This window comes from Corvus cornix, chromosome 1 (assembly GCF_000738735.6).
Source record: "Corvus cornix cornix isolate S_Up_H32 chromosome 1, ASM73873v5, whole genome shotgun sequence".
Lineage (NCBI taxonomy): Eukaryota > Metazoa > Chordata > Aves > Passeriformes > Corvidae > Corvus > Corvus cornix.
Window position 1 is genome coordinate 102,808,328 of NC_046332.1, and position 13,313 is coordinate 102,821,640.

The 13,313-nt window shown below is 42.3% G+C and overlaps 1 protein-coding gene across 1 annotated transcript in view; it reads right to left on the reverse strand.

The window, feature by feature from the left end:
* Window positions 1-127: 127 nt before the first annotated feature.
* The window catches only part of MAP3K15 (mitogen-activated protein kinase kinase kinase 15), an 85,232-nt gene continuing 72,046 nt past the window's right edge, over window positions 128-13,313 (reverse strand). Inside the window, exons 19-29 of the mRNA XM_039551212.1 lie at window positions 13,133-13,290; window positions 9,606-9,789; window positions 6,984-7,161; window positions 6,186-6,360; window positions 4,384-4,569; window positions 3,862-3,967; window positions 2,481-2,691; window positions 1,523-1,635; window positions 1,259-1,356; window positions 1,083-1,159; window positions 128-597 (exon numbers count right to left, since the gene is read on the reverse strand). Of these exons, the coding sequence (XP_039407146.1) occupies window positions 483-597; window positions 1,083-1,159; window positions 1,259-1,356; window positions 1,523-1,635; window positions 2,481-2,691; window positions 3,862-3,967; window positions 4,384-4,569; window positions 6,186-6,360; window positions 6,984-7,161; window positions 9,606-9,789; window positions 13,133-13,290 (1,601 nt within the window). The 3' untranslated portion in view covers window positions 128-482. The remainder of the gene's footprint in view (window positions 598-1,082; window positions 1,160-1,258; window positions 1,357-1,522; window positions 1,636-2,480; window positions 2,692-3,861; window positions 3,968-4,383; window positions 4,570-6,185; window positions 6,361-6,983; window positions 7,162-9,605; window positions 9,790-13,132; window positions 13,291-13,313) is intronic.

A 13,313-nucleotide genomic window follows, 5' to 3' on the forward strand; every position in this document is an offset into this window, starting at 1 on the left:
GGTCTGTTTGCTTTGTTTCGTTGTGAATGCTTTCCCAGAAAACCCACCAAAAAAGCCATTTATATGCTCTGTTTTTGCTGCAAAGAAGTCACTAACTGAAAACATCACACCAGGCTTTTCTCAGTAGTTCAGTGAGAGTAGCTTTAATACAAAAAGCTGTATAAATCCATCTACAACAAGGTGACATGCTCTAGCATATCCCCTCCCTGGTCAAACCATCAGCCAGCAGAACTGTAACACATTTTAAGTTCACAGTTTTCACAATGCTGAAGCCAGTTCAGGTGCGTTTTTTCTCAGCTGATGTTTTGTATTACAGTGACAGGCATTGTATGCATTAGTCATGTCATAAATAAATGCATTGACACTGACTTAAAAGCTGTTACTATTCACTGGTCACACAAGCTACATAACTGTGCAAAACCTGCAAGGCCACTGTACATACCAATATATACATCTAATAATTTAACTGCTGGGAATGTATTTCATTTGCTTATTCCCACTCCGTGTTCTTCCAAAGCGTTGACCTGTGCCGAGGTCCTGCCAGACGTTTGTCGGTGGTTTAAGATTGCGTTCCAGATTCTGCAGCGAAGGCCACCCCTGCGTGAAGGGAGATGGAGAACAGTTAGGGAAAACTCCCTCGTGTCCATTGCCTTAAAGTTAGCAAAACCTAGAAATCCCAAGGATAGACCGTTATGACAGTACATAGGAAACTGCACTGTTTTATGCTCATAGCTGAAACTTCTTCCAGGTCAGCCAGGGCTTAACAGAATGATGATAAAGGACTCAATCAATGGGTAGGAAAAATTAGTTCTTTACGCCTGTTTTCCATGTGATTACTTCATCATGAAGCGTGCAGAAATAGGTCCCAACCTTGATAAATGCCAAAACAGATGGCTCAAAGCATCCTCGGTGTAGTTTTATCAGTTAAGATGTGAAAACCATTATCAGAAAATCTGGGATGAAACTGACAGCAGTTGCCTCTGAACTATCACTGACCTATTTGAATAGCCAAACTTTAAAAGGTTTTTAACAAAATATGTTTAATTAAGCTCTTAACAATGAACTTAAAAGTACTTTCTTACCGCAGCTGAAGATACCACAAGTCATCTTTGGTGATATCATTAAGGACAGCACTTAGTGTATAATCTTCTTCAGCAAACTAAAAGGCAAATTTATTCATAAATAAATATTCATTGAAATCAATCTGCTAATTATGACCAAAATAATGGGTTTTTTTAAATCCAATTTTATTTTTTACCCTCCTAATGGTATCCAAGTCTGCACCTTGTTGTTTCAGCCAGTTCATGAGCTCAGGGTCTGCATTACCTCTAAAAGTTGCTGGAGACCACTGGGAATCTTTAACAGAAAACAAAGGTTAATACACCTCAAAACCAAGGCAAAAGGGGTTGTTTTCAGGTAATTGAAGCTTAAGCAATATGGTTTTGCATCCTTTCAACAAACACATGATCCCTTATATTCTTGTGTAACTGCAGTTTCTTAATTCTGCAGTATCTCCTCATACCTTTGGGTTTAAGTTTTAATTGAAGCAAGTGTAGTTCCTGAGTCTTCTCCTCCAGAGATTGTCGTAAGAGGGTCTGATACTCTTTCTCCTTCTGAATGAGGTTTTCCAAAAGGCTTGTAGCATATAAGAGAGATCAAACACAACCACACTGAGAATAAATCTAACTGAAAAAAATACCATTTTTAATGAGTACCACAGGACAGAGGCATTTGTGAGGTACTGTCATAAGTAACATCTCTAATGGCTTAGAGTTTTCATTTTGGTTGTCAGAGACTCAGGGGTGCCACTAGAAAGCTTTCACCTGCAGAATTTAGTAAATAGCCCATAAATTCTGTTCCTGCTGTTTTGCAGCCTCCCTGGGCAGAGTTGCTGCCTTTATACTGTAATTTATTACTGAACAATGTAACACTGATGTTTTACCAGGGGCTTTCTGATCCCGGATTTACATCACATCCATAAAGAAGAATGGGAACTTCAGCTGTTAACACCCTGGCAGCACCCTACACATGTAACCCATGAGAAACAGGGTAGGACTGCTGAGCTCTTCTGGTGCTCATTTGTGAGCAGCCTGTCCCGTAACCACAACAGAGCTGCCCTGGCCTTTCCTTGCAGGAACAGCTTTGAGGCACTGACACTGAGTCAGGAGGCATCCAAGGAGCAGGAAGGAAACTGGCACATTGCACAAACCTAATTACTTTACAGTAGAAATCCAATGTGACATTCTGAAATTAAAAGATTAATTACACAGAAACAAAAGCTGTACTGAAGGATGTTCAGTTGCCAGACTGTACTCTAGCAGTGTGTTCCAAATCCATTTGTGTTCCTGGAAGACTTCATTACAAGGCAATAGGTGAGCAATACTATGAGTAAGTATGTACCCATCAGTGTAGAAAGCAAGGTCTGAGAGCTTTTCAAAGACTGCCTGAACACACATCCAGAGTCTTTACAGGAGGGTTACCTTAAGGTGTTGTGTTTAAGTCTGCCCAGCTCCTGGCTGAGCTGCTGCTGAGGCTTGTGTGACACCCCAGAACTGAGGGTGCTGACCCCCGAGGTGATGGCAGCATCCTCAGCCCCATTTTGTTCCGAGGGCTGGAAACTCTCCTCCACTTCATCAGTGTCCTTGTCCCCACCTTCAGTTTCTGATGCTGGCTCAAAGTGAGTGCGAAGCTCTGGTAAAAGGAAAGAGGGGAAGAACAAGATTTTTTTGATAACTCTGTCTTTAGAGGTCATGCAGTTTGTTCTTCATTACTGTGGGTGGGGGAGGTTGTTTGCATAATGTGCTTTATTGCAGCACTGAGCAGTGGGGTAGTGAAGCCTTGTGTGAGCTGGAGCACAGAATCTCTGGCATTGGTTCTAGAATGAGCAGTGCACCAGCAGAGGTAGAGCTGTAGGTCACAGCTGTGGCAGGGACAAATACCATGAGATGAGTAGTAAGACAGTTAATAAAATATTTTAAGGAGAAACTCCTGAAAGCTTGCATTTTTCCTAAATAGTAAAAAATAAAAATAAAAATGGGTGGTTTTCCCTAATGCCCTGGGCCAAAGAGTGTACAAAGCATCCCTCTTCTCCAGGGAGTATTTCTAGCCACAGTTCTCAGAACTTGCTGCAGGTGGCCACCCTTATTACCAAAGAACAGTTTCTATTTCTCTCATAAAAGGTCCTAAAAAATTGGCCAATTTGGCTTCAAGTGCTGTGGCAACTTTGGACTGAAAAGGCTCACTGTCACTAAGTCTCTCAGAACATTCCTGTACTGGAAGGGGGGCTCAACATTTTAAAGAGTTACAAAACTACTTGCATATTTCCAGCTTAACTCATTCTTAGACAGTTCGTAAACATTTATCTTCCTCCTCCTGGTGTTTTTTTCTATTGTCCATCTGTGGGCCAGAATCATCCTCTCCTCATATTAATGCATTCCCTTCTACACATCTGTTCCACAGCTCAATAATTTTTCAGAATGCATAACCAGACCTCTGCAGTGTTACCCACCCTGGATCTCATTGATATGCACAGATTAAATTTCTTTCTTACTAGAAAATCTCCACCTTGGACTGAATTTAATTTGCCTTTTTTTGTCATGGTTCGACCACACTGGGGGTGCAGAACCACTGGTTATCTCCTCATTATGTGCTTTTGTACTGCAAGTACAGCATTAATCCTCCAGAGCAACACTTCTTTCTCTTCAGCACTCTGACCCCATGCCTTTGATGAGGTGGCACATGGGGTGCAGTTAATGGCATGCTGACAGATTAAACATCTGAACTGTTCCGTTTGCTACAACTCTTTGATATGTGAAAAACCTTTTTTTTAAAAAAGGATTATTTTCAGCTGCTTTGATTTACCTGGAATAAGAATAGTGACTGCTGCTTGGACTGCACGTCGGATGATGTTATCCATTGCAAACATCCAATGGGGTCTTATTAAGTGATTTCTTAATACTTTGTTCACCTGTAAAAGTAGCAGCAAACACCATTTGCTCACACCTTAGGAAGGAGAATCTTGTTTTCCAATAGTCATAGTAAGCTTTATAAGATAAAAACTGCTTGCAGCACCAAAACCCTCCCACCTTTCAAAGTCTAAACAACAGATTTGATGGTTTTAGGCTACAGCTTTCAAACCATTTCAAACCAGACTGTGACATTCCAACCCTTCTAACAGTACAAAAAGGGAGAGGAATGAGTAACAGTGGGGAAGCTGCGAATCCCGGGGGTGAGCTTTGTCCAGGAGCAACCGTATGTAGTGGAAGGTGTCCCTACCCATGGCAGAGGGGTTGGAAATAGGTGACCTTTAAGGTCTCTTCCAACCTAAACCATTCTGTGATGCTTCGAAGAACTCCTCTGCCCTGCACCAGGAAAGGAACTCACCGCATCCTGGAATCCAAACAGCACCAGATGAATCTGACTGATGGAAGTGCTGTCGAAGTCCAAATCCATTTTCAACTTGGATATAGTGGAAGCCATCACTCTCTGCTCAGGAGAGTGTATGAAGTCCCTTAAAATCCCAATAATCTGCTTGATGTGGTCCACTGAAAGTTGCAGCTCTTCAGAGCTCTGGAGAAAAGATAGAGAATGTATATCAAATGAATCCCAGAGTCATTAAACATCTATTTAGTAGCATCAATATTCTTAGGGTTACATAGCTTTGCTTATGCGTATTTCACATTGACGCACAGAATCACAGAACTTTTGTTTCTGCAAAGTCTCTAGTTTTTATCTTTTCCTAAAAAAAAAAAAAAGGAAATTTAAAGAGTAACTTCTAGTTTCAAAAAAATACTGCTACTGTGGCTGTCACAAAGGGAAGAGGTTCCAGATTATATCTACACATTCCTGCAGTGTACTGCAGAGGGCAGCTCTTCTCCATAAAAACAGCAAAATGAGTTGCTAAGAGATCCACTTTTTTAGATGCTATCCTTTCAATAAGCTGAATCTGGACTTACATCTAATCATGCAGATGTTTGATTTCCTTAGGAAAAAAAAAGTATGTTTATATATGCATTTATCCCAAGTCAGAAAAAGGCCTAAAATGACACCATGATTCACCAGTGTTCATTCTATGATTTGCAGTCCATAACCCCCACAGTTAAAGCCATCCAAGTGTCTCTAAGAACAACCTGTGTAATTGAAAGGTAAAGGGACTATTACATAAATTATGGAAAAGAGATGATTACAGCACTGCTACAAAACAGCTAGAGACTGAACCTGGACTTGCTGCTACTAAATAATCCTTCATTGCGGAAAATATTTGGAGCTCTGATTATTTCTGACTCTGAATTTTAATTGTTTGTAAGGCTATCAGCTGTTCTGCAGTTTAAGCTCAGAGCAGAAATTTACCCCAGTTGCTTCCCCAGCCTGAGTTTGGGGTCTGTAGAGCCCTACAGGAGCCCCTACGGTGCAGTTTCCAGGGGAAGGGAGCATGGGGAGCAGCAAACCCCAGGCTGGGCAGAGCTGACCACGGAGCAGCAGGACCTGACAGCTGAGCCACAAGTGTCAGCAGCTGGCTGGGGACACCACACCAGGAGTCAGCTGGCTCCCTGTTATGGGAGCACAGCCAGGTGAAAAACCACAGCTTTAATAAGAATAAATGATGGGAGAAGCACATCAGAAGCAGACATTAAGAAGAAAAGGCTGTTACAGGTGTGTGGCAATGTTTGGCTGTGCATTGACTTGCTCCTCTTTACAGTCCCTAAACCTTCACATTCAACCTTCCCCTCTCCAGAAAATCTACTTTAGCTTTTTTTAAGATTCATGTACTGTGATCTTAGCACCTAGTTAACAAGTTTTAATAAAAATTGTTAATCAGTTCTCTACCTTTAAAGCAGAACATACTTATTACTATGTGTTGTTCTAGCTCCATAACCTTAAGAGACAAAAGAGAAGACATCAAAACCACCCACCCAACCTACCAACCTCAGCCCCCCCCCAACCCCACATCAAACGCCCAAAACTCTCCCTCATATAAAACCAAGAGCCCATTAACAGCAGAAGTGTTGTTTGCTACCCATTCACACAACAGCAAACAGCTCACACAGTTACAGGTCTCAGAGATTAAAGACAGTCAGAAGGAACAATCCAAGCATCTTCATTTATTTGTTTTCAGACAAGAAATAATACTACTTGGCTCATTATTTTCCTTTGACATGGGAAAAGGCAAGCTGAAGTGAAATTACCTGTGCAAGACACTCCTGCAAATTGGAAGCAACTTTATCCTGTTCTTCCTTAAGGATTTTGTACAGGATTGCTCGGCGTTCACTGTCCTTGCGCAGAAGGAACAGCCCAGAGTCCTTATCCTCCACGGAAGGTGAGGCACTCCTGTCCTCCGAGGCCGAGCCCTCATCAGGGACGCTGTGGCCACCACCCGGCACAGGCACAAGAGAGACCTCAGCATTAGCAAGGCACCAGTACAGCCAGAAGGGAGCAAGGGCACTTCTGGGCTTAAAAACTCAGTTCAAACTACAGCAGCTCCGATCCTCTGCTGGCTCAAAACCCACACGGCTGATTTTCCCCTGATAAGGAACTGGCATTAATGTCAGTTTTGGGGAGGAAAGCTGAAACTACTAATTTTTTTCTGGATCCACACTGTAACATACTCATTTGAAAGTATTGCTTTGTAGTTTGGGAGAAGCAGAATCATATTCCTGCTTCCCCTTTCCCCCATTTTGTCATGAGTACATGGAAGGGTCAACTCTTCACTTAACTCCTAAATCCATATCCACTCAATAAGACCACTGACATTTACTCACTGGAGGAAAGAAAGTATCTAAGTGCATGGAAACCTTAAGGGAGAGGAATCATTGCTTATTATTAAATATAGACAATATTTACATTAACTGGTAATCTGTCTATGCAACTTACTGATTAACACACCTGCTTACCTAACCATTACGTGAAAAAATTGCCCTCAGATAAAATATGAATTAAATCCACACAATCCCTCAAGCGTGTCAAGTGAGAAGCAAGTATTTTACCTTAGTAAATGAGAAATGGGATGCTTTGTCTGAATCTCTGAAATGGATCTCTTTGGCCTTTCAAAAAACGCATCGTGCTGCACATCAGAGTCTGGTGAAACAGAGCCGTGCTCACTGCTGCTACTGCCAGCCTGTTCCCCATGGATTGGCAGTGGGAGGGATGTGTTACGATTATAATCTAGGAACAGACATGGTAAAATGTGTGACAGAACTAGGCCAAAAAGGGCAACATGCTTTGAACAGCTGTGATCCTCTTCACTGATATCAAGACCTCATTTTGCAAACTGGCTGAAGGAGAAGTAACCTTGTTGATAAAAAGCAGTAACAGAACTCAAAATCATTGCATGCATAAGCAATAAAAGGTTTAACAAGTTAACTGCTAAACCCAAAGACAGCAGATACTCACAGGAAATGCCATTTTGTTACCCTCTCGCACACATACCCACAATCCCCCTTGGTGCCGGTCCCACAAAGTGGCTCAAATGGATATAAGCAGTTTAAAGAGCCTGAGTCCAACCAAGAGATTAATTTTCTGCTCCACCACAGCCATCTCTAAGAAGAGAGCACTCTACTACCTGCCCTCCTCACCTCTGTGTTAATGGGCATCAAATTGCCCTCTCCACACCTGAGATATCTGCCTCACTCCCATGTGCTCCTGCCCTCAGCAAGGACTCTCCCTCTCAGCACCAGCCTCAAGGAAATCTCTTGTCCCTTTCCAACTCATCTCGACAGTAAGAAAAATAATTAAAAAATTAAAAAACCCCAGACGTTCAGAGTTTCCTGTAATCCTGATTGCCAGTTTGCAGTATGGCAGGAAAGGTAAAGAAGTTCTCTCAACCCAGGGTGAACATACCCATGGAGCTAAAGTATGATACAAGTTTTTGATGCTTGTTACCACAAATTCTTGGAGTTGGGGGAGGAAGAGAGCTAGAAGTTAGAAGTTGTTCAGAAAGCTCTGACACTCCATGGCACGACTGATGTCCAAATGGCTGAGGTTAAACAGTCACAGAAATGAAACAATGTATGTCACCTTGTGAAACCTGGTGCAAGGCATCTCAGTAGGACAGAAAATTGAGAGCTGCTGTCCCAAGAGTAAGGGCTCAGATTTGTTCTGGGCTGCCTTTATTACTGGAAAGAAAAAAGGGATAGGGATGGGATGGAAAGAGGGGACAAAGCTGAAGAAATTTGAGGTGAGGGAAACAATAGAGGAAGAAGATGGTGAACTGCTGCAGCTGGGACTGTGGTAAGTGCTGGGCTAGGACCTGCCTTGGGCCACCAAACTCCCCCTGGGGACGGCTGCACAGCCAGCACAGCTGTCCCCAGCTCTGGCATGGAGAAGCACACACTCAGTTGCAGTCAGGTGCCTTTCCCTCTCCTCATCCAACGCACAGTTCTCACAGCATTTTCCCACTCTGCTCATGTCCGTGGCCAGCACTAAGCTCACTCCCTGCAGCACCAGAGATCCTTGGGCCACCTGAAGGAGCTCCATAATCTCATCAGTGAGTGGGGAAAGAGAAGGAGGAAGGCAGGAGGAGGGAGGGATGCACCTCCCCTGATATTTGACAAAGAGCCTGTTGCTCCCGAGGCTGCTAACAAGGCAAGCTCCAGGCTTTCTAACGCCATGCAATTTTTCCAGGAAGACATCCTCAAGAAAGAGCTGAAAGGCCAGAAGAGAGTATGATTGCTGTGGGGCAGAAGGCTACAGCATGCCAAGAGCTCCTGAATGCCACCACCCTGGCTGAGCAGTAGGAGCTCTCCTGTTATCCCAGTGTCACTGCAGGGACTGGAGTTCAGTTCTCAGTGCCCCTCAGGACAATGGGTGATGCCCATTTCCTTGATGAAACCAATTAAGCCAGATGGTATAAATTCCTTGCTACTTTTTCCCCTTAGAATTCCATTCTTTCAAAAGTTAGTTGTTGAGAGGCGAAAAGCTCAAATAGGAAGCACTTCAATTTGCATTGGGAGTGTGTGTGTGTGCAGACAGGGGAAAGAAGCACAAAGACCACTGGCCTTCCCTGTTTTGAAACAGACAGTTCCTTCATATGATTTATTTGGCAGGTCTATATTAAGGTTCATTATCTTATCACTGAGCAAGTGGCTGATATATTTGGGGGAGAAGGAAGAAGAAACAGGCTATGCAGATAAAACAACCCACTAGACAGGTACTTCAGCACCTTTGTGCCAAATTTCCATGTTAATCAAGTTTGAAAATGCTGACCCAAACACCTAATAGATGCACATTTTCAGGTGCCAAACATCTACTCCATGAAACCTCTGAAGCCCATATAATTGCGAATCTAAAATGCAGAACTGCTTTGGCAAGTCTTCATCAAATGTCACTTTCCTAATTTTAATTCACTACAAATGAGGCATTTATTTCTGGGGAGAGGAAAAACGGCCTTGTTTCAGCAAGCAAAATACAAAATAAGCAAGGCACTGTATTTTCTGGGAATTATTAAATTTAAATATGTGTAATTACAAATCGCAGACATTTTCAATAGCTGAGTTCCTGCTGTTTTCCTGGCACAAATGTCCTTTGTAAAAGAAAGTGCTTAATGATTCCAATCTTTTATATAACACCTAATGATGATGTTGACTTGGATTTGGCTGATGATTCCTTACCTGAAGGCTTGAATGCAATCTTGCTTTTCTTGCCCTTGTTCACTTGCTTCAGGAAAGAATCTCTTAGCAAATCAGATGCTGTAACACGTTTACTAGGATCAGGTTCAAAACAGAGCAAAATAAAGGCCTTTGTTTCAGCAGACGCTGATTCTGGAATCTCAGGATGAATCTTAAACATCCCAACCTGCAAGTAAAACACAACTACTAATTATTTTTATGAAACAACTGCAAGGAGACCATGGGCCAAAGCTCTTAGAATACGATCGCTCACACTTCTCCTGACTCTTGTGGAACAGGAGAGATCCAGGTACCACATAAAGCAGTGAAGTGACAACAAGGTTCTAATCCTGTTTTATTTCATTGCAAACATGCTGTGAATACCCATGTGACATTACACAAATGTCAAGGTATGGATGTATCTATCATCTGCTTTCAGGCAATCTTGGGATCTGGGCATTATCAACACCAAGTGCTTCAAACACTCCTTTTCTTACCAGCCACAAGCTATTGCACAGGTTTCTCATCACCCCTGCTCAGAACTGTGTCTCTCAGCTGCTGCCTCCTCCAGCACATTTGTGCCCAAGAACAGCAATAATTTCCTCCTCTAGCACTGGCAGCCTGGGGCTGCACCTGTTCTGCTCCTGCCACTGCCAAATTTCCTTGCACCAATATGCACAGTGACCTTGCCAGACCTTGTCACCAGCCCCGCTCTCAGGCCAGAGGTCTTCTCTAGCCTTTCAGTGTTAGTTAATTGAAAATCACATAATGCCCAGAGGTTGAGTAAGACCCTTGTTAAACCATTCTTTAGGTAATGACTCTTAAGTCACTACTTAAAAGAGTCTCTTTTAAGACTCTGTCTTTAAGTAATGAAAAATGTGCCTCTACAGGTTGCTCCCCAGTGATTTTTCCAGCTCCTCACTGCCTTCTTACTCTCTAATGTCAGTCTGGCAGAACTGTTTGGAAGCCAGGGCTGTATAACCTGTGTGCACTGTATGCACATGTCTGGAGAGATTATGGCTTGTAGTCTCAGCATCTTTACACAAAACACATCCTGGAGAACAAGCACAAAGATAGTGTCCACAAGGGAGACAGTAGCCCAGCAGTTAAACAGGTGCCAGCTGCTTTCAAATAATCTCATTACAGAGCTGCATTAACACATTCTGGCACCATTAGGCACTCACAATACTGGTTCAGCTTCAATGCAAGATGAAGCAAAAAATGCTGAGCAGTCCTGCTTTGGTTTGAATGACAGTGCAGTAATAAAATGCCAATAGGGCTTTAAGGCCTTCCAAACCATGACTCTAAGCACGTTCAAGACTCTGTGTCAAAAACTGGCAGCACTCTGGTGCCAGGTTTCATTCTTATGCACTAAAAAATTTAGGAAAATTCCAAACCAGGACCAGGAAGTTTCAAAGATTGTCTCTGATCTTATTTTAATCCCTGTTGCTCAAGGGGAATAAGTTTTGTCGCAATCACCTGCAAATTCTGTGGCAACATAAGTGTATTTTGTCTCCACTGAATGTCATTTGTTTGCGCTCTTTTGACACAGACACAGATGCACACATTCTATGCTCATAGAATAAATAGCATACAATGCACACCCAGCCAGGACCTATCCACTTCTTGGTTTACTATAGACCCTTTTCTCTCCTTGGCCCAATTCTTTGGTCATTTGCAATTTCTAAAGAGACTGCACAGGGAGACTTAGACCTTTCCTCACCTGCCCTATGCACAACAGAGCATTCATGTGTGGAGGTGGGGACCTCAAAAGTTCAATATTCCAAGTTTGCCAGACTTCTTTTTACATGCTCATCCAGCCAGCCTGCTTCAAAACCAGCTTCCAGCTTGCTCACTTTCATTGCACAGAAAAAGAAAACATGGTTTGTAATCTATGGTGCCTAGCAAGATGCAGCTCCAAACAGGTCCCAGCAGAGCCAAGAAACAGGAAACAAAACCAAATGCCTGCCTGTAGTACATTAACACAGTCTGCAGTAAGAATGCTAAAAAACTTTTCCACATCCTTGAAGAAAAAAAAGGCAAAAAATGTATTTTAAAAAATGCTAACCTTGAGACTTCAGAGCACAGCTCTGTGGCCTGGAAGTGGTTCTCAGCAGTAGGTAGGACAAGCACGATCCTGCCAGAGCTCACCTTGTGAACCTGCACAGAGCTCATCAAGCCCCCAGAACTGAACCAGCACTACCTAAGCGTTCAAATAAACTGTGCTGAAAAATAAGATGTGTAATTCACTGAACAGTTCAACTACATGCCAGGTATATAAGATGAAAAGGCATCTGCCAACAGAATTGTATCTGACATTTAGAGTGATGTGGGAAAACGTCTCTTTCCATGGCTCCCTCAGGAACACTTTAGTGAGCCAAACCATGGTCACCCAGACAGCTTCTTTTGAGGTGTGTCACAAGTTGACAGCACCAAGGTGACATATTATACCACTGAAATAACTGCATCAAAACCCATAATCACCCCTTTCTTTGCCTTTTAGCTGTGATGCACGGGACAACTCACAGGCCCAGTATGACATATGGCATTACATATCATGCTGACCTGCAACCCAGATTTCTATACCTATTAATAAAGATCTGATTTTGCCACCATGGTTCTGTTAACGATGATTCTTATGCTCACATAGTGGCTTTCAACAAGATACATGAAAAAATTACAACACTGGTAATTTAAAGCAGTTTGCTGGGTTATGGATGGGATATTTTCCCCACTGTAAGAATGAGAATTCTGAAGCATAAGTGAAAACTTAAGTGCTTTACTAAAGGTCTATTGCAAGCCAGCGGAAGAACTTCAGCCTACTTATTTAACACATCATAGCTGTTACATTCCTGTCAGTTACAGAGCTAGAACAAGTTACTTTTCTTAAACTTTATTATCAAAATGACCTGAAGAATTCTCAACTGTTAATTTGTGCATTTGAAAACAGACACACTAAGAGAAACATAGTAGTAGAGACAACAGCTTACTGAGGAGGTAGGTCTGACCTGAAGGACTTGAAATGCAAAACACAGAGTATTTTACTCCTTTAATACATACTGGAAATCCTGCAAAGCTGTTCTCCTACCCTTTTCCATCACATCTTCCTCCATCCATGTTGCAGAGACTGGGCCTTTGAAAGATTTTTCTTTGGGAAGGAAGCTTACAAAAATTACTTCAAGGAACAGAAATACCTTGTGTTTGTCATTATTGGGGAGACTGTTCACAAGAAGGAAATCATAAACCAAGGAGATGAAAAAAGACATAATACTAGTTTTCATAAGCCTTCACTCATTTTTCAGATTGCTGCTCTGAGTCATGACCTATTTCCAGCACAAAAATAACTGATCACCCCCTAAAGCAATACAGCTTAGAGAAGGGAAGGATCTTCCAGTGAGTTAAAAACACAGATCAGACTATGGCTTTGTGCAAAACAACCCATGTAACACAATGTTACTACAAATTAATTTTATAAAATTAAGCCATATTTGAAAATTCATCAACTGTAAAGCAAAAAAAGCTGTATTTACTTTAAACATTGCAGCTTGAGGCTCCCCTAGTTCATGAAATGGAGGTTTGCCTGTTGCCATCTCAATAATGGTACAGCCCAGTGACCAGATGTCAGCTGGAGCACCATATCCTCGTGGTCCTTTATCGATGATTTCTGGAGCCATGTACTGCAAGGTTCCTGGTCAGGACAAAAAGAGCAGT